Source organism: Salvelinus alpinus, chromosome 10 (assembly GCF_045679555.1).
Source record: "Salvelinus alpinus chromosome 10, SLU_Salpinus.1, whole genome shotgun sequence".
Classification (NCBI taxonomy): Eukaryota; Metazoa; Chordata; class Actinopteri; order Salmoniformes; family Salmonidae; genus Salvelinus; species Salvelinus alpinus.
The window spans coordinates 7,332,258-7,358,293 of record NC_092095.1 but is presented as its reverse complement, the minus strand read 5'-3'; the positions used below and the strand labels follow the sequence as shown (position 1 = coordinate 7,358,293).

General features: G+C 43.3%; 1 protein-coding gene across 1 annotated transcript; it reads left to right on the top strand.

Annotated features, from left to right (window-relative positions):
• The first annotated feature begins 19,043 nt into the window (after nt 1-19,043).
• On the top strand, nt 19,044-19,820 carry LOC139531424 (uncharacterized). The gene has a single exon (XM_071327873.1). It carries the CDS (start codon nt 19,044-19,046, stop codon nt 19,818-19,820), a length of 777 nt encoding a protein of 258 aa, XP_071183974.1.
• Nucleotides 19,821-26,036: the final 6,216 nt, after the last annotated feature.

Here is a 26,036-nt window from a genome sequence, read left to right as displayed (position 1 = left end):
CCAACAGAGAAGAGGAGGGGGGGGGGAAACAAAACCCTTTAAGGACTCTATAATCCAACAGAGAAGAGGAGGGAGGAGAGAGAAACAAAACCCTTTAAGGACTCTATAATCCAACAGAGAAGAGGAGGGGGGAGAGAGAAACAAAACCCTTTAAGGACTCTATAATCCAACAGAGAAGAGGAGGGAGGAGAGAGAAACAAAACCCTTTAAGGACTCTATAATCCAACAGAGAAGAGGAGGGAGGAGAGAGAAACAAAACCCTTTAAGGACTCTATAATCCAACAGAGAAGAGGAGGGAGGAGAGAGAAACAAAACCCTTTAAGGACTCTATAATCCAACAGAGAAGAGGAGGGAGGAGAGAGAAACAAAACCCTTTAAGGACTCTATAATCCAACAGAGAAGAGGAGGAGGGGGGAAAACAAAACCCTTTAAGGACTCTATAATCCAACAGAGAAGAGGAGGGAGGAGAGAGAAACAAAACCCTTTAAGTACTCTATAATCCAACAGAGAAGAGGAGGGGGGGGAGGAAAACAAAACCCTTTAAGGACTCTGTAATCCAACAGAGAAGAGGAGGGAGGAGAGGAAAACAAAACCCTTTAAGGACTCTATAATCCAACAGAGAAGAGAAGGGAGGAGAGAGAAACAAAACCCTTTAAGGACTCTATAATCCAACAGAGAAGAGGAGGGGGGGGAGGAAAACAAAAACCCTTTAAGGACTCTATAATCCAACAGAGAAGAGGAGGGGGGAGAGAGGAAAACAAAACCCTTTAAGGACTCTATAATCCAACAGAGAAGAGGAGGGGGAAAACAAAACCCTTTAAGGACTCTATAATCCAACAGAGAAGAGGAGGGGGAAAACAAAACCCTTTAAGGACTCTATAATCCAACAGAGAAGAGGAGGGAGGAGAGGAAATCAAAACCCTTTAAGGACTCTATAATCCAACAGAGAAGAGGAGGGAGGAGAGGAAAACAAAACCCTTTAAGGACTCTATAATCCAACAGAGAAGAGGAGGGAGGAGAGAGAAAACAAAACCCTTTAAGGACTCTATAATCCAACAGAGAAGAGGAGGGAGGAGAGGAAAACAAAACCCTTTAACGACTCTATAATCCAACAGAGAAGAGGAGGGGGGGGGAAACAAAACCCTTTAAGGACTCTATAATCCAACAGAGAAGAGGAGGGAGGAGAGAGAAACAAAACCCTTTAAGGACTCTATAATCCAACAGAGAAGAGGAGGGAGGAGAGAGAAACAAAACCCTTTAAGGACTCTATAATCCAACAGAGAAGAGAAGGGAGGAGAGAGAAACAAAACCCTTTAAGGACTCTATAATCCAACAGAGAAGAGGAGGGAGGAGAGAGAAACAAAACCCTTTAAGGACTCTATAATCCAACAGAGAAGAGGAGGGGGGAGAGAGAAACAAAACCCTTTAAGGACTCTATAATCCAACAGAGAAGAGGAGGGAGGAGAGAGAAACAAAACCCTTTAAGGACTCTGTAATCCAACAGAGAAGAGGAGGGAGGAGAGGAAAACAAAACCCTTTAAGGACTCTATAATCCAACAGAGAAGAGGAGGGGGGGGAAAACAAAACCCTTTAAGGACTCTATAATCCAACAGAGAAGAGGAGGGAGGAGAGGAAACAAAACCCTTTAAGGACTTTATAATCCAACAGAGAAGAGGAGGGAGGAGAGAGAAACAAAACACTTTAAGGACTCTATAATCCAACAGAGAAGAGGAGGGAGGAGAGGAAAACAAAACCCTTTAAGGACTCTATAATCCAACAGAGAAGAGGAGGGAGGAGAGAAAAACAAAACCCTTTAAGGACTCTATAATCCAACAGAGAAGAGGAGGGGGGAGAGAGAAACAAAACCCTTTAAGGACTCTGTAATCCAACAGAGAAGAGGAGGGAGGAGAGGAAAACAAAACCCTTTAAGGACTCTGTAATCCAACAGAGAAGAGAAGGGGGGAGAGAGAAACAAAACCCTTTAAGGACTCTATAATCCAACAGAGAAGAGGAGGGGGGGGGGAAACAAAACCCTTTAAGGACTCTATAATCCAACAGAGAAGAGGAGGGAGGAGAGGAAACAAAACCCTTTAAGGACTCTATAATCCAACAGAGAAGAGGAGGGGGAAAACAAAACCCTTTAAGGACTCTATAATCCAACAGAGAAGAGGAGGGGGAAAACAAAACCCTTTAAGGACTCTATAATCCAACAGAGAAGAGGAGGGGGAAAACAAAACCCTTTAAGGACTCTATAATCCAACAGAGAAGAGGAGGGGGAAAACAAAACCCTTTAAGGACTCTATAATCCAACAGAGAAGAGGAGGGAGGAGAGAGAAACAAAACCCTTTAAGGACTCTATAATCCAACAGAGAAGAGGAGGGAGGAGAGGAAAACAAAACCCTTTAAGGACTCTATAATCCAACAGAGAAGAGGAGGGAGAAGAGGAAACAAAACCCTTTAAGGACTCTATAATCCAACAGAGAAGAGGAGGGGGAAAACAAAACCCTTTAAGGAATCTATAATCCAACAGAGAAGAGGAGGGAGGAGAGAGAAACAAAACCCTTTAAGGACTCTATAATCCAACAGAGAAGAGGAGGGAGGAGAGGAAAACAAAACCCTTTAAGGACTCTATAATCCAACAGAGAAGAGGAGGGAGGAGAGGAAAACAAAACCCTTTAAGGACTCTATAATCCAACAGAGAAGAGGAGGGAGGAGAGGAAAACAAAACCCTTTAAGGACTCTATAATCCAACAGAGAAGAGGAGGGAGGAGAGGAAAACAAAACCCTTTAAGGACTCTATAATCCAACAGAGAAGAGGAGGGAGGAGAGAGAAAACAAAACCCTTTAAGGACTCTATAATCCAACAGAGAAGAGGAGGGAGGAGAGGAAAACAAAACCCTTTAAGGACTCTGTAATCCAACAGAGAAGAGGAGGGAGGAGAGAGAAAACAAAACCCTTTAAGGACTCTATAATCCAACAGAGAAGAGGAGGGGGGGGGGAAACAAAACCCTTTAAGGACTCTATAATCCAACAGAGAAGAGGAGGGAGGAGAGAGAAACAAACCCCTTTAAGGACTCTATAATCCAACAGAGAAGAGAAGGGAGGAGAGAGAAACAAAACCCTTTAAGGACTCTATAATCCAACAGAGAAGAGGAGGGAGGAGAGAGAAACAAAACCCTTTAAGGACTCTATAATCCAACAGAGAAGAGAAGGGGGGAGAGAGAAACAAAACCCTTTAAGGACTCTATAATCCAACAGAGAAGAGGAGGGAGGAGAGGAAAACAAAACCCTTTAAGGACTCTATAATCCAACAGAGAAGAGGAGGGGGGAGAGAGAAACAAAACCCTTTAAGGACTCTATAATCCAACAGAGAAGAGAATGGAGGAGAGAGAAACAAAACCCTTTAAGGACTCTATAATCCAACAGAGAAGAGGAGGGGGAAAACAAAACCCTTTAAGGACTCTATAATCCAACAGAGAAGAGGAGGGAGGAGAGAGAAACAAAACCCTTTAAGGACTCTATAATCCAACAGAGAAGAGGAGGGAGGAGAGGAAAACAAAACCCTTTAAGGACTCTATAATCCAACAGAGAAGAGGAGGGAGAAGAGGAAACAAAACCCTTTAAGGACTCTATAATCCAACAGAGAAGAGGAGGGGGAAAACAAAACCCTTTAAGGAATCTATAATCCAACAGAGAAGAGGAGGGAGGAGAGAGAAACAAAACCCTTTAAGGACTCTATAATCCAACAGAGAAGAGGAGGGAGGAGAGGAAAACAAAACCCTTTAAGGACTCTATAATCCAACAGAGAAGAGGAGGGAGGAGAGGAAAACAAAACCCTTTAAGGACTCTATAATCCAACAGAGAAGAGGAGGGAGGAGAGGAAAACAAAACCCTTTAAGGACTCTATAATCCAACAGAGAAGAGGAGGGAGGAGAGGAAAACAAAACCCTTTAAGGACTCTATAATCCAACAGAGAAGAGGAGGGAGGAGAGAGAAAACAAAACCCTTTAAGGACTCTATAATCCAACAGAGAAGAGGAGGGAGGAGAGGAAAACAAAACCCTTTAAGGACTCTGTAATCCAACAGAGAAGAGGAGGGAGGAGAGAGAAAACAAAACCCTTTAAGGACTCTATAATCCAACAGAGAAGAGGAGGGGGGGGGAAACAAAACCCTTTAAGGACTCTATAATCCAACAGAGAAGAGGAGGGAGGAGAGAGAAACAAACCCCTTTAAGGACTCTATAATCCAACAGAGAAGAGAAGGGAGGAGAGAGAAACAAAACCCTTTAAGGACTCTATAATCCAACAGAGAAGAGGAGGGAGGAGAGAGAAACAAAACCCTTTAAGGACTCTATAATCCAACAGAGAAGAGAAGGGGGGAGAGAGAAACAAAACCCTTTAAGGACTCTATAATCCAACAGAGAAGAGGAGGGAGGAGAGGAAAACAAAACCCTTTAAGGACTCTATAATCCAACAGAGAAGAGGAGGGGGGAGAGAGAAACAAAACCCTTTAAGGACTCTATAATCCAACAGAGAAGAGAAGGGAGGAGAGAGAAACAAAACCCTTTAAGGACTCTATAATCCAACAGAGAAGAGGAGGGAGGAGAGGAAAACAAAACCCTTTAAGGACTCTATAATCCAACAGAGAAGAGGAGGGAGGAGAGGAAAACAAAACCCTTTAAGGACTCTATAATCCAACAGAGAAGAGGAGGGAGGAGAGGAAAACAAAAACCCTTTAAGGACTCTATAATCCAACAGAGAAGAGGAGGGAGGAGAGAGAAAACAAAACCCTTTAAGGACTCTATAATCCAACAGAGAAGAGGAGGGAGGAGAGGAAAACAAAACCCTTTAAGGACTCTGTAATCCAACAGAGAAGAGGAGGGAGGAGAGAGAAAACAAAACCCTTTAAGGACTCTATAATCCAACAGAGAAGAGGAGGGGGGGGGAAACAAAACCCTTTAAGGACTCTATAATCCAACAGAGAAGAGGAGGGAGGAGAGAGAAACAAACCCCTTTAAGGACTCTATAATCCAACAGAGAAGAGAAGGGAGGAGAGAGAAACAAAACCCTTTAAGGACTCTATAATCCAACAGAGAAGAGGAGGGAGGAGAGAGAAACAAAACCCTTTAAGGACTCTATAATCCAACAGAGAAGAGAAGGGGGGAGAGAGAAACAAAACCCTTTAAGGACTCTATAATCCAACAGAGAAGAGGAGGGAGGAGAGGAAAACAAAACCCTTTAAGGACTCTATAATCCAACAGAGAAGAGGAGGGGGGAGAGAGAAACAAAACCCTTTAAGGACTCTATAATCCAACAGAGAAGAGAAGGGAGGAGAGGAAAACAAAACCCTTTAAGGACTCTATAATCCAACAGAGAAGAGGAGGGAGGAGAGGAAAACAAAACCCTTTAAGGACTCTATAATCCAACAGAGAAGAGGAGGGGGGAGAGAGAAACAAAACCCTTTAAGGACTCTATAATCCAACAGAGAAGAGAAGGGAGGAGAGAGAAACAAAACCCTTTAAGGACTCTATAATCCAACAGAGAAGAGGAGGGAGGAGAGGAAAACAAAACCCTTTAAGGACTCTATAATCCAACAGAGAAGAGGAGGGAGGAGAGGAAAACAAAACCCTTTAAGGACTCTATAATCCAACAGAGAAGAGGAGGGAGGAGAGGAAAACAAAAACCCTTTAAGGACTCTATAATCCAACAGAGAAGAGGAGGGAGGAGAGGAAAACAAAACCCTTTAAGGACTCTATAATCCAACAGAGAAGAGGAGGGGGGGGAGGAAAACAAAAACCCTTTAAGGACTCTATAATCCAACAGAGAAGAGGAGGGGGGAGAGAGAAACAAAACCCTTTAAGGACTCTATAATCCAACAGAGAAGAGGAGGGGGGAGAGAGAAACAAAACCCTTTAAGGACTCTATAATCCAACAGAGAAGAGGAGGGGGGAGAGAGAAACAAAACCCTTTAAGGACTCTATAATCCAACAGAGAAGAGGAGGGGGGAGAGAGAAACAAAACCCTTTAAGGACTCTATAATCCAACAGAGAAGAGGAGGGGGGAGAGAGAAACAAAACCCTTTAAGGACTCTATAATCCAACAGAGAAGAGAAGGGAGGAGAGAGAAACAAAACCCTTTAAGGACTCTATAATCCAACAGAGAAGAGAAGGGAGGAGAGGAAAACAAAACCCTTTAAGGACTCTATAATCCAACAGAGAAGAGGAGGGGGGAGAGAGAAACAAAACCCTTTAAGGACTCTATAATCCAACAGAGAAGAGGAGGGGGGAGAGAGAAACAAAACCCTTTAAGGACTCTATAATCCAACAGAGAAGAGGAGGGGGGAGAGAGAAACAAAACCCTTTAAGGACTCTATAATCCAACAGAGAAGAGGAGGGGGGAGAGAGAAACAAAACCCTTTAAGGACTCTATAATCCAACAGAGAAGAGGAGGGGGGAGAGAGAAACAAAACCCTTTAAGGACTCTATAATCCAACAGAGAAGAGAAGGGAGGAGAGAGAAACAAAACCCTTTAAGGACTCTATAATCCAACAGAGAAGAGGAGGGAGGAGAGGAAAACAAAACCCTTTAAGGACTCTGTAATCCAACAGAGAAGAGGAGGGAGGAGAGAGAAAACAAAACCCTTTAAGGACTCTATAATCCAACAGAGAAGAGGAGGGGGGGGGAAACAAAACCCTTTAAGGACTCTATAATCCAACAGAGAAGAGGAGGGAGGAGAGAGAAACAAACCCCTTTAAGGACTCTATAATCCAACAGAGAAGAGAAGGGAGGAGAGAGAAACAAAACCCTTTAAGGACTCTATAATCCAACAGAGAAGAGGAGGGAGGAGAGAGAAACAAAACCCTTTAAGGACTCTATAATCCAACAGAGAAGAGAAGGGGGGAGAGAGAAACAAAACCCTTTAAGGACTCTATAATCCAACAGAGAAGAGGAGGGAGGAGAGGAAAACAAAACCCTTTAAGGACTCTATAATCCAACAGAGAAGAGGAGGGGGGAGAGAGAAACAAAACCCTTTAAGGACTCTATAATCCAACAGAGAAGAGAAGGGAGGAGAGGAAAACAAAACCCTTTAAGGACTCTATAATCCAACAGAGAAGAGGAGGGAGGAGAGGAAAACAAAACCCTTTAAGGACTCTATAATCCAACAGAGAAGAGGAGGGGGGAGAGAGAAACAAAACCCTTTAAGGACTCTATAATCCAACAGAGAAGAGAAGGGAGGAGAGAGAAACAAAACCCTTTAAGGACTCTATAATCCAACAGAGAAGAGGAGGGAGGAGAGGAAAACAAAACCCTTTAAGGACTCTATAATCCAACAGAGAAGAGGAGGGAGGAGAGGAAAACAAAACCCTTTAAGGACTCTATAATCCAACAGAGAAGAGGAGGGAGGAGAGGAAAACAAAAACCCTTTAAGGACTCTATAATCCAACAGAGAAGAGGAGGGAGGAGAGGAAAACAAAACCCTTTAAGGACTCTATAATCCAACAGAGAAGAGGAGGGGGGGAGGAAAACAAAAACCCTTTAAGGACTCTATAATCCAACAGAGAAGAGGAGGGGGGAGAGAGAAACAAAACCCTTTAAGGACTCTATAATCCAACAGAGAAGAGGAGGGGGGAGAGAGAAACAAAACCCTTTAAGGACTCTATAATCCAACAGAGAAGAGGAGGGGGGAGAGAGAAACAAAACCCTTTAAGGACTCTATAATCCAACAGAGAAGAGGAGGGGGGAGAGAGAAACAAAACCCTTTAAGGACTCTATAATCCAACAGAGAAGAGGAGGGGGGAGAGAGAAACAAAACCCTTTAAGGACTCTATAATCCAACAGAGAAGAGAAGGGAGGAGAGAGAAACAAAACCCTTTAAGGACTCTATAATCCAACAGAGAAGAGAAGGGAGGAGAGGAAAACAAAACCCTTTAAGGACTCTATAATCCAACAGAGAAGAGGAGGGGGGAGAGAGAAACAAAACCCTTTAAGGACTCTATAATCCAACAGAGAAGAGGGGGGGGGGGGGGAGAGAAACAAAACCCTTTAAGGACTCTATAATCCAACAGAGAAGAGGAGGGACTTTGACACGCTAATCTGACAAAGAGGGGAGAGGGGAGGGGAGTGGTGAGAGAATGCGAAAGACAGCGAGGGGGAGAGGAGAGAGGGAAGGAGATCTGTGTCCCTTCCTTAAAACCATGGCTCCTGGTGCAGGTATGTATACAGAGAGAGGACAGGCCTCCTGGTGCAGGTTTGTATACAGGGAGAGGACAGGCCTCCTGGTGCAGGTATGTGTACAGGGAGAGGATAGGCCTCCTGGTGCAGGTATGTATACAGGGAGAGGATAGGCCTCCTGGTGCAGCTATGTATACAGGGAGAGGATAGGCCCCCTGGTGCAGGTATACAGGGAGAGGATAGGCCCCCTGGTGCAGGTATACAGGGAGAGGATAGGCCCCCTGGTGCAGGTATACAGGGAGAGGATAGGCCCCCTGGTGCAGGTATACAGGGAGAGGATAGGCCCCCTGGTGCAAGTATACATGGAGAGCATAGGCCCCCTGGTGCAGATATACAGGGAGAGGACAGGCTGGTCTATTCGGTCAGTGTTTGTAGTTTTAGGATTAGCTAGACAGGGTGCTGGTCTAGGGTGTGTGTGTGAGAGAGTTGAGACAGAACGGACACTGTTTTATTGAAATGGTGATGATTTCTCTTTCTGAAGCCAAACAAAGACTGCTATATTTTCAGCACGAAGGGCTGAGAAGGAGCCCTTGATGAAACCAACAAACCAGATGTAATACAGATGGAGATGTAAACCTCCTCTCCTCTCCTCTCCTCTCCTCTCCTCTCCTCTCCTCTCCTCTCCTCTCCTCTCCTCTCCTCTCCGCTCCTCTCCTCTCCTCTCCTCTCCTCTCCTCTCCTCTCCTCTCCTCTCCTCTCCTCTCCTCTCCTCTCCTCTCCTCTCCTCTCCTCTCCTCTCCGCTCCTCTCCTCTCCTCTCCTCTCCTCTCCTCTCCTCTCCTCTCCTCTCTCCCTCTCCTCTCCTCTCCTCTCCTCTCCTCTCCTCTCCGCTCCTCTCCTCTCCTCTCCTCTCCTCTCCTCTCCTCTCCTCTCCTCTCCTCTCCTCTCCTCTCCTCTCGTCCTCTCTCCTCTCCTCTCCTCTCCTCTCCTCTCCTCTCCTCTCCTCTCCTCTCCTCTCCTCTCCTCTCCTCTCCTCTCCCTAATTCAGCCAGGTGAGTTGGGTAGGGCATGGTGCTGCAATACAGAACTAGATAATTTGTGATGATAATGATGCGGGCAACAGGTAGCCTAGTGGTTAGAGCGTTGGGCCAGTAACCGAAAGGTTGCTGGATCGAATCCCCGAGCTGACGAGGTAAATATCTGTAGTTCTCCCCCTGAACAAGGCAGTTTAACTAACTGTTCCCCAGTAGGCTGTCATTGTAAATAAGAATGTCTTCCTAACTGACTTGCCTATTTAAATAATACCTCATTTTTTAAATTTATTTATCTTTCTATAAAAGTTCCTAGAAAGTTTCGTAGTTTACTTTACGGGTTGGCGTGGTCCCACTCTGTGAGGAACTTCAAAGACCTGTGGAATCAGCGGGTGTGCTCACAAATGATGTTCCCATTACCCAGAACCTTCCAGAGAGGGAGGAACGCACACACACACACACACACACACACACACACCATAATTAAGATTCATTCGACTGTTTATCTGTTTATCACCGTGGGGAGAACTGTTACTACGGACCCCGTTCTCATGGAAACAGTTATTTAGAAACTAACAAACAAACCTTAAAACTTCACAGTAGTTCACTTTTAAAAAAAATAAAGAAATAAAGAAAGAGAACATTATTTATTAAGATGATACAGTGATGCAGGTGAAAAATACCAAACCCAGAGATGTTTTCTGTTTTCTATCTTCTTGCCATAATGTTCTACAGCTGATGTTATGTGAGGAGAGAGCAACAATATTTCCGGCGTGTGAAAAGACGAGACAGCTAGGACGACGAGGCGAAGGAACAGACCCACAGCACAGAGAGCAACGTCTGTCTAGGACTAATAAATCTCCCCCACCTTCCAGCTACATTTCATATTAATAATATCTATTACAAAAAGAGCAATTCTCAAATTAAATAGCTGAACATTTTATTTCATTCTTTGAGGTTATGTGGGGTCATTTACAATGTATTCTGATTAGGCATGAAGCCTATTCAAGGTTTTATTTTGAAACTCAAATTTTTCATTTCCATTATGAAACAGTCAATTAAAGTTGTTACTCTTCTTGCTGTCTCTGATTTAATATCTACCTTTTAGTTCATACCATTCTGAGACGTGAGAGAATGACTTAACATACAGGTTGGGATGGATGGATTGGAGATGACGAGGGAAAGGGAGTGAAAGGAGGAGAGAGAGGTGTCAGGATATTTAAAGTTATTTCAATCCCAAATAGCCTATGCAGGTATGATTTTATTAATGTCTATATATTGATGAAAATCGATTTTGCAGCTTCCAACGACTCAAAACCCAAACTGAACAAAACTGAATAATAATAATAATAATAATAATAATGATAATAGTAGTAATAATAATGTGAATAATAATAATAATGGTAATGATAATAATTATAATAATAATTATAATAATAATGATAATAGTAATAATAATTATAATAATGATAATGATAATAATAGTAATAATGATGATAATGATAATAATAATACTGATAATAATAGTGGTCCCAATTCCCCCACTATTAGTGAACCCTCACCCAAGGACAGATTGATTGTTGACCTCAGCAGCGATACAAATCCAAACTATGCCATATGCGGAAAAAAACAGCAGAAATTGCGACAGACGCCCTCCAAAATAACCCGCCAGGCACAGGCCTTGTAAAAGGTTCTCTCCAGTTTAGCCCTGATGGCGATTGACATCGATCCAGTACTTCCCCACGAGAAATGAAAGGAGCGGACAAGCCCCTGGACTGGGATAACCTTAGATATCACTGAGGTTTTCCCAAAACTGGTTTTCCCAAAACTTTTTTTTTTTAACAATAATCATTCCTTGCCAACTACAATGCAACTAGTAAAATGCTCTAATAATGTGTTCCGTTGGGAAAACTTTACATAAGCAATTGGTAGGATAGCTGGTCCCCTTGGGAACCAGTACCAATGCCAGCAACAGTCAGTCCAGCCACAGTCAGTAAGAAGGTTAGAGACCTAACAATTTGAATTGCCCTTGATAACAGCAACAGAGAGGAGTTCTTAACTGATTTGCCTAGTTAAATAAAGGTTAAATAAAGGTTAAATATATAAAAAGTTCCTTTGCTACACAGACTAACACGTTCTGAAGTGAATACTGGAACAATATTTCGAACATAGAACGTGAGGAACGGTCAGAGGCGATCTGGAGAACACTGGTGACGTTTTTGGTTGTTATTTTGTGATGTCATTAAAAATGTTATAAAGGAAATACTGTAACTTGGAAAGTATACACAGTACATAGATGAAGTGTCCATCCGGTGTGTTTTTGTTAAGAGAGGGATGTGATTTTAGGAGCCATAAGAGATAATAGTTTCACATAACTTTGTACAAGTGACAAGCCACGCCCCTGAGTGAGGTCATAGAGCGTGTCAGCCTGACGGAACCGCCCCTTTTGAATGAACTAAATAAAATGATGGGTTACGATTTTAACATACCAGAGATGTTGAGCTGCAGCTTACGTTTAAACTGGTTTGAAATCTGAAATTTCAACACGAGGTAAAGACAATAAAGTCTCCTCCCGGACAATCACAATCACTGTACGGCTGATTAGTAAAGTATCTAGAAAAGCGAATTTAAGTGGGACCGTTCTACTACTCTTCTCAAATCACCGTAGTACCATACTGTCATCACCCCTCTAAGAACCACCTTCCAAAGCAAATGGAAGTAGAACGAACTATGTAGTTATTTTTAGGACAAGTCACCGGATACCGGATGACAGCAGAGGAGAACAACAGTAGAAGACGGCTGGACAATCAGAGCCTTACAAGCGTGCCGCAAAAAGGCCCAACACCCTTTTCCCAGAATGCCTGGTTTCCGACAGAAATACACGAACAACCAAGACATTTCACATAGATACATTCATGATGTCTTATCTCGAAGAGGGCGGAAGTTTGTGTGCAAAGTACATGATTAATGTGAGAGTAGTTTATAAAATGTACCAACATTAAGTCTCTCTGTCTCTCTGTCTCTCGTCCTCTCCATGTCTTTCGTAAAACAAGCAGCCATATTGTTTTCAGTCTACTAGGGACCTGTTTCAGTCTACTAGGGACCTGTGTTAAGTGTGTATGTTTAATCTGTGTTACCATTTAGTTAGCTAGTAAATCAATTATTAAACCAATTTGTGTAGTACTGAATCATAAGTACGGCTCTGGATTTTGCAGATGCAAAGAGGTTACGACTGTTCAGAATGATGATATGATACGAGGTTATGATTAATATGTTGACTGTTTATGGACATAATAAAGACATTCAGAGTTTAATTCGGGAGATTGTAACAAAAAAAAAAAAATGCTCTCGTGGTGCCCCAAATCCTAATGAGTTAATTGCGACATGATTAATTTAATCGGGTAACAATTAAACATGGTTAGTTGATTAGATAAATAACAGTCATCAGTCTAATGAAAGTAACCTCACAACAGAAGATAAGGTACACAGGGTGAAAGAGAGTTGGAGAGAGATGATCGAGAATGAGGGGGAGAGAGATATTGAGAGAGAGATATGATGAAGTCGTTACCTCCAAGGTGCCCTCTATTGAAAAGTAGCATCAGCAGCAAATTACAGTCCACATTAAATTTCATCTGCACGAGGTCTCTGCTGAAGATTATTTACCTCTGTTTATTAAGAGTATCGATTGAGAGTTGCAATCAGTAGCTCTTCCTTATACCTACTTTCCCTCTCTGCTCCCCCCCCTCTCTCTCTCTCTCTCTCCTCTCCCCCTCTCTTCTCCCTATCGCCCCCCCTCTCGCCCCCTCTCTATCTCTCTCTATCGCCCCCCCTCTCTCTATCGCCCTCTCCTCTCCCTCTCTCTATCGCCCCCCCTCTCTCTCTCTCTTTCTCCCTTCAAATTAAAATGTATTTGTCACATGCGCCTATAGTGGAAGAATGAGATGGTGATACTGGTGACTGGCTGGCGTGGGAGCACAGTGTGATGACTCGATCATCATTTATGGCATTGTTTGTATGGCAGACCATCTATAGTCAAAACACACCTTATCTGTAGCAATGGAGGATCCAAAATAAATACAAATGTCAGGGAAGAGACGTTCTCACAGATGCCCTAGGGTCACTGAAGCCAGGAGATGTGTGAAAACCGACTAAACTAGAATTTACGAAATTAATGTTACTGTGTGAATTAAAATATCATGTTTTGATTGTTTCAAGAGCTACGAATGTTGATGTGTTTTATTGTACTGTAAGCGCTATGGATTTATTGTTTTCAGAGAAACTGTGTTTTTCTGTTCGTCAGATGGCGGATAGTTCAAAGAGGAGCGACACAGGGGTGTGCTCATATCACACAGTGATGTGACGATAGGAGATAGTGGGAGTTGGCGCTCTGGGAGGAATCAAAGGTTTAAACTTGGATCATGGAGTCATTGGTAAACCAATCTACCAATATACAATTGTATGTCATAGTGGTGAATTTTCTATGCTGTTAAGACTCAGGATATTTTGTATTATTTTTATTGAGAAGATGTCTGATGTGTACATTTAGCTAATTGCGTAACTGTAATAAATCGGATTACTTTTAAATGGATACGAACCGCAATCTTCACATTTCTCAGTAATATTCCTTGAATTTTTAATTTGGTAAATGTTATTCATAATATCAATTTTATTTTATATAGCCCTTCGTACATCAGCTAATATCTTGCAGTGCTGTACAGATACCCAGCCTAAAACCCCAAACAGCTAGTAATGCAGGTGTAGAAGCACGGTGGCTAGGAAAAACTCCCTAGAAAGGCCAAAACCTAGGAAGAAACCTAGAGAGGAACCAGGCTATGAGGGGTGGCCAGTCCTCTTCTGGCTGTGCCGGGTGGAGATTATAACAGAACTATGCCAAGATGTTCAAAAATGTTCATAAGTGACAAGCATGGTCAAATAATAATCATGAATAATTTTCAGTTGGCTTTTCATAGCCGATCATCAAGAGTTGAAAAACAACAGGTCTGGGACAGGTGGCGGTTCCATAACCGCAGGCAGAACAGCTGAAACTGGAATAGCAGCAAGGCCAGGCGGACTGGGGACAGCAAGGAGTCACCACGGGCGGCAGTCCCGACGCATGGTCCTAGGGCCCAGGTCCTCCGAGAGAAAGAAAGAGAGAAGGAGAAAATTAGAGAGAGCCAAGATTTTCAAAATGTTCATAAATGACAAGCATGGTCAAATAATAATCAGGAATAAATCTCAGTTGGCTTTTCATAGCCGATCATTAAGAGTTGAAAACAGCAGGTCTGGGACAGGTAGGGGTTCCGTAACCGCAGGCAGAACAGTTGAAACTGGAATAGCAGCAAGGCCAGGCGGACTGGGGACAGCAAGGTGTCATCATGCCCGGTAGTCCTGACGTATGGTCCTAGGGCTCAGGTTCTCAGAGAGAAAGAGAGAACGAGAGAATTAGAGAGAGCATACTTAAATTCACACAGGACACTGGATAAGACAGGAGAAGTACTCCAGGTAACCAACTGACCCTAGCCCCCCGACACATAAACTACTGCAGCATAAATACTGGAGGCTGAGACAGGAGCGGTCAGGAGACACTGTGGCCCCATCCGAAGATGGGGCCACAGTAATATACAGTATATAGCATACAGTATATGCTTCGTCTCTAACTGTGCATCTATGAACTAAGGTTAGAGTTTAACCCAAACACTTACAGGCCCTTTCTAAATCTGGTCTTTTGTCAGTATCTCAGAAAGTTTTTAGGTCCATTGCTTAAATATTTAGATTTCTGCATTTCTCTATAAAAATTACCTAAAATGCATTAAAAAACGGCGTATTTATTGTTACATAAACAATAATTGGTGTCTCGGCTTTGAATTGTTAAATAAATCGGTTGTTCCATCTTCCATATAGTCTGTAATCTCTGTCTGTAGTCCGGTAGAGCACTCTTCTTCCTGGTTCTAAAATGGATAATTACAGGAGGCGGGAAGAAGAAGCGTCTTACTATTGGTATTCAAGAAAGGAAATCGGGACAAAAGGAAGTCAACTAAGAGATGGTAGCTAGCTAGGCTAGCGGTTAGTAGTCTCTGAAGTAAAGTAAGGCTCGGTGAATAATGTTAGTAGTCAAGTAGCTGAGTGTTGTTGAGCAAACTGAAGTGCATTGTACCCGGGTGCAATAATGTTTCGGTACAAATACACTACACATTTCCACTCTGTTCCTGACCGCGATGGAGCTTTGTTTCAGCCATGGCTGCAGGCCATCTGACATCCTGCTTATAGTGTCGATAAAACACAATGGGGACTGTTTGAAACCAGGTTCCTTTCCCACCATTTTTACTCCATGGACAGGAAAGCTTAAACTATTCAAGGGATGTTACCAGCTAAGTTGCTAACACCTTGTCGTGACATTGTATCATTAATGTGACGGCTGCTATTCATCGAATAATTAACTGTGTTTATACTTACGTGATTAAATTAATCAGGTAACCATTAACTCAGTTACCTGGGGCACCATGGGAAAAGTTTGTTTAATGAGTTACTGTTTCCCAAATTAACTCAAAGAATATCAGAATATCGATTTCATAGCAATTGCTAATTAATGAATTTCCTCTTCAGTCTCATTCTGAACGTTGCATAATTCTTAAATCAGCACTAACCCGGGTCTCACTAAATCATTCTGTACCACACCAATTGAGTTGGTTATTTATTTACTAACAAACTAAATGATAATATAAGATACACAGACACAGTGTAGGCTATTGATTAGAACTTAGTAAGATAAAACAAGTCCCTAGCGGACCAACACAATATGACACGTGTTACACAAAACAGGGATTTAAAAAGAGAGAGAGAGAGAGGGGGAGAGTGCACGAGACAAAAGCACACTTGGATACATTTGTAAACTATGCTTAGTTTAGCCCTAACACCTGGCCCCGACCTGCCGCTCTTATGGGTCAGAATTATAATGAACGTATTTACTTGTTGAAAGCCTCCCTTGGGTATCTCTTCTTCTTCGTGGACGAGTTCCGCTTATGAGGTTTAGCCAACGACCTTCTACTCCGATGGCAGCACCTCCTTTGTTACCAGGTGTCCCTGATTGTCAACACGATGTCAGTGTCCTTTCTCTTAGTGGTCTGTTCCCTTGGACTTCTGAGGAGGCTAATCAGCTCTCTTGGGTAGGAGGGCCGTGTAGACAACCGATGATTTGAAGACAATAACTGCCTGGTTCTTCTTGAATTCACCTTCTTAGATACAGTAAATCAACCGTAGCCTTTATTGTTAAGAGGTTATTTTGTCTTCTTCCTCGTGTAGCGTTTATGGGGGTCGCGAGTATCTTTGATCACGCTGCAGCTGTGGTCCGTTTTAGTCTGATATGTCAATTCTTAACTCACAAATGTTATACCCTCGGGTCACAAAGGGGCGTTTCCGTCTTCATGGCTCTCTGGGTTCCCTGTGGCGTAGCTCGTTACAAGGCACCGTATCAGGATTTCACTCTGATATAGTTTAGACAACTAAATTCACAGTTCATCTTTACAAAAACATTCTCTTTGATCTGGATATTTTCTACACAATGCACAGTATGCAAACAGTATGCAAACATTGTGCATATTATGAAAACACTTCAAGTTACAATGTTTTCCTTATATTGTCGTCATTTAACTTTTAATAACATAACAAAAAACAACATTCATTTTCATATTCCATCTATCATTGTTACCAACATTTTGGCTGACAAAATATAATGTTCCAAAGTCCATTCAATTGATGTTCTGTAGTTTTGGGCTGTAAACTCTTCCTAAGGCACACAGACATTCCAGTCTCTCACGTTAGAGAACAGAAAGGAGTTGGACTGTGAACTCTTCCTAAGGCACACAGACATTCCAGTCTCTCACGTTAGAGAACAGAAAGGAGTTGGACTGTGAACTCTTCCTAAGGCACACAGACATTCCAGTCTCTCACGTTAAAGAACAGAAAGGAGTTGGACTGTGAACTCTTCCTAAGGCACACAGACATTCCAGTCTCTCACGTTAGAGAACAGAAAGGAGTTGGACTGTGAACTCTTCCTAAGGCACACAGACATTCCAGTCTCTCACGTTAGAGAACAGAAAGGAGTTGGGCTGTAAACTCTTCCTAAGGCACACAGACATTCCAGTCTCTCACGTTAGAGAACAGAAAGGAGTTGGGCTGTAAACTCTTCCTAAGGCACACAGACATTCCAGTCTCTCACGTTAGAGAACAGAAAGGAGTTGGACTGTGAACTCTTCCTAAGGCACACAGACATTCCAGTCTCTCACGTTAAAGAACAGAAAGGAGTTGGACTGTGAACTCTTCCTAAGGCACACAGACATTCCAGTCTCTCACGTTAGAGAACAGAAAGGAGTTGGACTGTGAACTCTTCCTAAGGCACACAGACATTCCAGTCTCTCACGTTAGAGAACAGAAAGGAGTTGGGCTGTAAACTCTTCCTAAGGCACACAGACATTCCAGTCTCTCACGTTAGAGAACAGAAAGGAGTTGGGCTGTAAACTCTTCCTAAGGCACACAGACATTCCAGTCTCTCACGTTAGAGAACAGAAAGGAGTTGGGCTGCTGCCTTCTAACTTACGATGGGCGTGAGGTCATAACCCCCCCCAATCAATCCATCTCTGCGGGAGGGAGAGATATCTCTGTAGAACTGTGATCCACGGTAACCTGATCCTCACAGGCCAGTCATGACAACCTGTAGCTCGTCACCACAAATTCATTTATAATGTTATTTATTTATTTATTCATTTATACAATTATTTGTTTGCCTTTCCTTTAACTAGCTTGTGTTTTTTTTAGCTTAGCTACTACTATGAAGTTATCCTGTCCTATTGTCTGTTTTGTTAATTTTGCCTTGTCATGCAATTCCCTTTTTCATTAAAACTTTACTGATAAGAAATAGTGTTTTATTTTCTACTAGGCATCACAGTTTTCTGTTGTGCTATTGATTACATAAAATGACTTGCCCTAGTTAAGGTCAGTGAGTAGGAGACAGCTCTAGCCAGCCCTAGCCAGCCCTAGCCACCCCTAGCCAGTGCTAGCCAGCTCTAGCCAGCTCTAGCCAGCTCTAGCTAGCCCTAGACAGCTCTAGCCATCCTTAGTCAGCCTTAGCCAGCCCTAGCCAGACTTAGCCAGCCCTAGCCAGCCCTAGTGAGCTCTAGCCAGCTCTACCCAGCCCTATCCAGCCCTAGCCAAATCCAGATAGATGCATATATATGGCTCTGGCCCTAGCTGCTGCATGAGTAGTAATGACAGTCGTCCTTTTATGTTATCTCAATTATAACATTTAGAATATGAGCTCATGCTCTGAATTGACATGTGATGACTGTTTTATACCAGCCAACATCACCAATCACTCTTTCTGTTTCTACCTGCCTGGGAGGGAATGTAAGAAGGAGAGGGGTGGTGGAACAGACATGAGGATAGGACAATGAACCAAGGGAAGACTCATTTCTATATTTTGTTTTGTTATTCTGTTACACATCTTTCAGTAGATCCAGAGGTGGTGTGGAGTATTCTAAACAGGCCAAGGACTGGGTGGAGAATAGTGTCTGAACAGAAGACATTCAACTTTAGAACCTGATTGGTCCAGCAGACTGTCAATCAATTCTGAACTCGATTGGTCCAGCAGACTGTCAATCAACTTCAGAACCTGATTGGTCCAGCAGGTTGTCTAGAACCCAATTGGTCCAGCAGGCTATTAAAGCGGTGGGAAGATAAACTTGTCATATATAGAGACCCAGACTTCGAAGTTAACCCACCAGACCTACCTCCCAACATCCCCCCCAGTGGACACCAGACCTACCTCCCAACATTCCCCCAGTGGACACCATGCCTACCTCCCAACATCCCCCCGGTGGACACCAGACCTACCTCCCAACATCCCCCCAGTGGACACCAGACCTACCTCCCAACATCCCCCCAGTGGACACCAGACCTACCTCCCAACATCCCCCCAGTGGACACCAGACCTACCTCCCAACATCCCCACGGTGGACACCAGACCTACCTCCCAACATCCCCCCAGTGGACACCAGACCTACCTCCCAACATCCCCCCAGTGGACACCAGACCTACCTCCCAACATCCCCCCAGTGGACACCAGACCTACCTCCCAACATCCCCCCAGTGGACACCAGACCTACCTCCCAACATCCCCCCAGTGGACACCAGACCTACCTCCCAACATCTCCCCGGTGGACACCAGACCTACCTCCCAACATTCCCCCAGTGGACACCATGCCTACCTCCCAACATCCCCCCAGTGGACACCAGACCTACCTCCCAACATCCCCACGGTGGACACCAGACCTACCTCCCAACATCCCCCCGGTGGACACCAGACCTCCTTCCCAACATCCGCCCGGTGGACACCAGACCTACCTCCCAACATCCCCCCAGTGGACACCAGACCTACCTCCCAACATCCCCCCGGTGGACACCAGACCTACCTCCCAACATCCCCCCGGTGGACACCAGACCTACCTCCCAACATCCCCCCGGTGGACACCAGACCTACCTCCCAACATCCCCCGGGTGGACACCAGACCTACCTCCCAACATCCCCCCAGTGGACACCAGACCTATCTCCCAACATCACACCGGTGAGACGGGTTAAAGAAGGATTTAAGCCTTGAGACAATTGAGACCTGGCTTGTGTATGTGTGCCATTCAGAGGGTGAATGGGCAAGACAAAATATGTAAGTGCCTTTGAACAGAGTTTGGTAGTAGGTGCCAGGTGCACTGGTTTGTGTCAATAACTGCAATACAGCAGTTTTTTTTTTATCACACTCAATAGTTTCCCGATTGTGTATCAAGAATGGTCCACCACCCAAAGGACATCCAGCTAACTTGACACAACTGTGAGAAGCATTAGAGTCAACATGGTCCAGCATCCCTGTGGAACGCGTTCAACACCTTGTAGAGTCCATGCCCAGATGCATTCATAATGTTCTGAGGGTAAAAGGGGGGGGGGTTGCAACTCGATATTAGAAGGTGTTCGTAATGTCTGCTATACTCCGTGTATATACATATAACTAGGAATAAAGTGACCGATTGTAAACAGTAGCAACAGAGTATGTGATGAGTCAAGAAAGTTAGTCAAAAAAAGGGTCAATGCAGATAGTCCGGGTAGCTATTTGGTTAACAATTGAACTAACTAATTAACTAACTAATTAACTAACTATTGAACTAACTATTGAACTAACTAAATAACTAACTATTGAACTAACTATTGAACACACTATTGACCTAAATATTGAACTAACTATTGAGCTATCTAGTTAACTAACTAGTTGACGAACTAGTTGACTAACTCGTTGACTAACTCGTTAACTAACTAGTGGTTAGTTCAATAGTTAGTTCAACAGTTAATTCAATAGTTAGTTCAACTAGTTAACTAACTATTGAACTAACTATTGAACTAACTAATTAACTAACTAATTAACTAACTATTGAACTAACTATTGAACTAACTGTTGAACTAACTGTTGAACTAACTGTTGAACTAACTAGTGAACTAACTAGTGAACTAACTAGTGAACTAACGATTGAACTAACGATTGAACTAACGATTGAACTAACGATTGAACTAACTATTGAACGAACGAGTTAACTAACGAGTTAACTAACTAGTTAACTAACCCGTTAACTAACACTTGAACTAACTATTGGACTAACTATTGGACTAACTATTGGACTAACTAGTTATTTAACTAGTTAACTGTCTATGTAGTAGTGCTATTTTTGGGGGGGTTAGAAGCTGTTCAGGGTCCTGTTGGTTCCAGACTTGGTGCATCGGTACCACTTGCCGTGCGCGATGCAATAATTTCCATGGTAATGTAGAATGTTCATTCAAATTATGGTAACTGATGTGGCTCATGCAATGGGAATGTATTTTTTTTTGTAATGTCAGTTGAGTTGATTCAACAAATCACAGCACAGATTGATGGGTACACTTCCTGATTTTAATTACTGCTTTGCTCCTGTGGGTTCACTCGCAGTCCACCCATTATGACATCACTGTCTTGAATGGCTCGTTCTATTCGATGAGGGGATTCGATTAATCTTGCCCGGGCGCCCGGTTTAGGCTTGTTTTGCATTGCGTTAAGTTTTGGAACCGGGCTACCTCCCAGACGTGAGCCAGCACCTGGAGTAGTGAGTAGGATTCTGTGGGGGATTTCAAATGAATACTCCTCACGTCCTCTCTCTCCTCGTCTCCTTATCAAAATACATTGCATGAGAAAGCCAGAGGAGACATCGATTGCAAGATATTAGCTCTGTGTTCCTCAGCCTCTTAATAATTTCATAACGGTGACCCTAGATACGTGCATATTATAGTATTCCGAGTGGTGACGCAAGGCTTACAACCTTGGCCATACCCACTGGATATACGATTATGGATCAATAGCATTCAAATGCTTGCTTACGAGCTCTTCAAGGATGAGTTTAAAAATAGAACAGAATAAAATAGTAACAATGAAATAAATACACAATAATGTAGCTATATACAGGAAGTACCAGATCAATGTGGAGCTATATACAGGAAGTACCAGATCAATGTGGAGCTATATACAGGAAGTACCAGATCAATGTGGAGCTATATACAGGAAGTACCAGATCAATGTGGAGCTATATACAGGAAGTACCAGATCAATGTGGAGCTATATACAGGAAGTACCAGATCAATGTGGAGCTATATACAGGAAGTACCAGATCAATGTGGAGCTATATACAGGAAGTACCAGATCAATGTGGAGCTATATACAGGAAGTACCAGATCAATGTGGAGTTATATACAGGAAGTACCAGATCAATGTGGAGCTATATACAGGAAGTACCAGATCAATGTGGAGCTATATACAGGAAGTACCAGATCAATGTGAAACTATATACAGGAAGTACCAGATCAATGTGGAGCTATATACAGGAAGTACCAGATCAATGTGGAGCTATATACAGGAAGTACCAGTACCAGATCAATGTGGAGCTATATACAGGAAGTACCAGTACCAGATCAATGTGGGGCTATATACAGGAAGTACCAGTACCAGATCAATGTGGAGCTATATACAGGAAGTACCAGTACCAGATCAATGTGGAGCTATATACAGGAAGTACCAGTACCAGATCAATGTGGGGCTATATACAGGAAGTACCAGTACCAGATCAATGTGGAGCTATGTACAGGAAGTACCAGATCAATGTGGAGCTGTGTAACGGGGTGCGTACTGGCGGCAGTGAAGTCAGACGCAGGAGAACAAAAACTGTGTTTCCAAACGACACAGTTTAAATAATAAAAACCACCGGAAAACAGAACAAGGAATAAATGGGTACAAACCCTACGCACACCAGACATAACGTGCACAAGCACTTACAACAAACAATACCGGACAAGGACATGGGGGGAACAGAGGGTTAAATACACAACATGTAATTGTTGGAGTTGGAACCAGGTGTGTGGGAAGACGAGACAAAACAAATGGAAAATGAAAGGTGGATCGGCATTGGCTAGAAGACCGGTGACGTCGACCGCCGAACGTCGCCCGAGCAAGGAGAGGGACCAACTTCAGAGGAAGTCGTGACACTATGTACAGGAAGTACCAGATCAATGTGGAGCTATATACAGGAAGTACCAGTACCAGATCAATGTGGGGCTATATACAGGAAGTACCAGTACCAGATCAATGTCGAGCTATATAGAGGAAGTACCAGTACCAGATCAATGTCGAGCTATATACAGGAAGTACCAGTACCAGATCAATGTGGAGCTATATACAGGAAGTACCAGTACCAGATCAATGTGGAGCTATATACAGGAAGTACCAGTACCAGATCAATGTCGAGCTATATAGAGGAAGTACCAGTACCAGATCAATGTCGAGCTATATAAAGGAAGTACCAGTACCAGATCAATGTCGAGCTATATACAGGAAGTACCAGTACCAGATCATTGTGGGGCTATATACAGGAAGTACCAGTACCAGATCAATGTGGAGCTATATACAGGAAGTACCAGTACCAGATCAATGTGGAGCTATATACAGGAAGTACCAGTACCAGATCAATGTGGAGCTATATACAGGAAGTACCAGATCAATGTGGAGCTATATACAGGAAGTACCAGATCAATGTGGAGCTATATACAGGGAGTACCAGTACCAGATCAATGTGGGGCTATATACAGGAAGTACCAGATCAATGTGGAGCTATATACAGGAAGTACCAGATCAATGTGGGGCTATATACAGGAAGTACCAGATCAATGTCGAGCTATATAGAGGAAGTACCAGTACCAGATCAATGTGGAGCTATATACAGGGAGTACCAGTACCAGATCAATGTGGGGCTATATACAGGAAGTACCAGATCAATGTGGGGCTATATACAGGAAGTACCAGTACCAGATCAATGTGCTGCTATATACAGGGAGTACCAGTACCAGATCAATGTGGGGCTATATACAGGAAGTACCAGTACCAGATCAATGTGCTGCTATATACAGGAAGTACCAGTACCAGATCAATGTGGGGCTATATACAGGGAGTACCAGATCAATGTGGAGCTATATACAGGAAGTACCAGTACCAGATCAATGTGCTGCTATATACAGGAAGTACCAGTACCAGATCAATGTGGGGCTATATACAGGGAGTACCAGATCAATGTGGAGCTATATACAGGGAGTACCAGATCAATATGGAGCTATATACAGGGAGTACCAGTACCAGATCAATGTGCTGCTATATACAGGAAGTACCAGATCAATGTGGAGCTATATACAGGAAGTACCAGTACCAGATCAATGTGGAGCTATATACAGGAAGTACCAGTACCAGATCAATGTGCTGCTATATACAGGAAGTACCAGTACCAGATCAATGTGCTGCTATATACAGGAAGTACCAGATCAATGTGGAGCTATATACAGGAAGTACCAGATCAATGTGCTGCTATATACAGGAAGTACCAGTACCAGATCATGATTGTAAAAGGGTGTGTGTGTGTGTGTGTGTGTGTTTATAAACTGTGTGGTGATTGGCTGACCGCCGTGGTATATCAGACCATATGTATGCTGTCTCGGAGCCTGTTGGTCTGAGAGCCAATGCTCCGGTACAGTTTGCTGGACGGTAGCAGAGTGAACAGTCTATGGTCTTGGGTGGTTGGAGTCTTTGGCAATTTTCCGGCCTTCCTCTGACACCGCCTGATATAGAAGTCCTGGATGGCAGGGATGTACCGGGCCGTCCGCACCACCCTCTTGACCGAAAAGCGCCTTTGCTAACCATACACGTGGTTAGCAGATGTTATTGTTAGTGTAGCGAAATGCTTGTGCTTCTAGTTCCCACAGTGCAGCAATATCTAACAAGTAATCTAACAATTCCACAACAACTACCTTTTACACACAAATCTAAGTAAAGGAATGGAATTAAGAATATATAAATACATGGACGAGCAATTTCAGAGCGACATAGAGTAAGATACAATAGAATAGTATAGAATACAGTATATACATATGAGATGAGTAATGCAAGATATGTAAACATTATTAAAGTACCATTATTAAAGTGACTAGCGTTACGTTTATTAAAGTGGCCTATGACTTCACGTCTGTGTATATAGGCAGCAGCCTCTCTGTGCTAGCTGTAGTCTGTGTATATAGGCAGCAGCCTCTCTGTGCTAGCTGTAGTCTGTGTATATAGGCAGCAGCCTCTCTGTGCTAGCTGTAGTCTGTGTATATAGGCAGCAGCCTCTCTGTGCTAGCTGTAGTCTGTGTATATAGGCAGCAGCCTCTCTGTGCTAGCTGTAGTCTGTGTATATAGGCAGCAGCCTCTCTGTGCTAGCTGTAGTCTGTGTATATAGACAGCAGCCTCTCTGTGCTAGCTGTAGTCTGTGTATATAGACAGCAGCCTCTCTGTGCTAGCTGTAGTCTGTGTATATAGGCAGCAGCCTCTCTGTGCTAGCTGTAGTCTGTGTATATAGGCAGCAGCCTCTCTGTGCTAGCTGTAGTCTGTGTATATAGGCAGCAGCCTCTCTGTGCTAGCTGTAGTCTGTGAACAGTATTCTCATATAGTTATTTCCCCTCGTCCAGGTGGGAGAGGGCAGTGTGAAGTACAATTGAGATTGCGACTCCTGTGGATCTGTTGGGGCTGTATGCGAATTGGAGTGGGTCTGGGATGATGATGTGGATGTGTGTCATGACCAGCCTTTCAAAGAATTTCATAATTACAGATGTGAGTGCTACATTGTGGTAGGCATTTAGGCAGGTTATCTTGGGGCTCTTGGGAACAGGGGCAATGGTGGTCAGCTTGAAACATGTTGGGAATACAGACTGGGACCAGGAGAGATTGAACATGTCTGTGAAGTCACTTGCCAGCTGATCATGCTTTGAGAATGTGCCCGTTTATTCCATCTTGTGATTGTTAGCCTGCAATATGTCTGTCACCAAGGGAGTACCCCAAGGCTCGAGCCTAGGCCCCACGCTCTTCTCAATTTACATGAACAACATAGCTCAGGCAGTAAGAAGCTCTCTCAGCCATTTATATGCAGATGATACAGTCTTAAACTCAGCTGGCCCCTCCCAGAATTTTGTGTTAAATGCTCTACAACAAAGCTTTCTTAGTGTCCAACAAGCTTTCTCTACCCTTAACCTTGTTCTGAACACCTCCAAAACAAAGGTCATGTGGTTTGGTAAGAAGAATGCCCCTCTCCCCACAGGTGTGATTACTACCTCTGAGGGTTTAGAGCTTGAGGTAGTCACCTCATACAAGTATTTGGGAGTATGACTAGACGGTAGACGGTCTTTCTCTCAGCACATATCAAAGCTGC

Coding starts and splice junctions, on each gene's coding strand:
- LOC139531424 (XM_071327873.1), top strand. CDS start 19,044: ATGCCTACCTCCCAACATCCCCCCGGTGGACACCAGACCTACCTCCCA.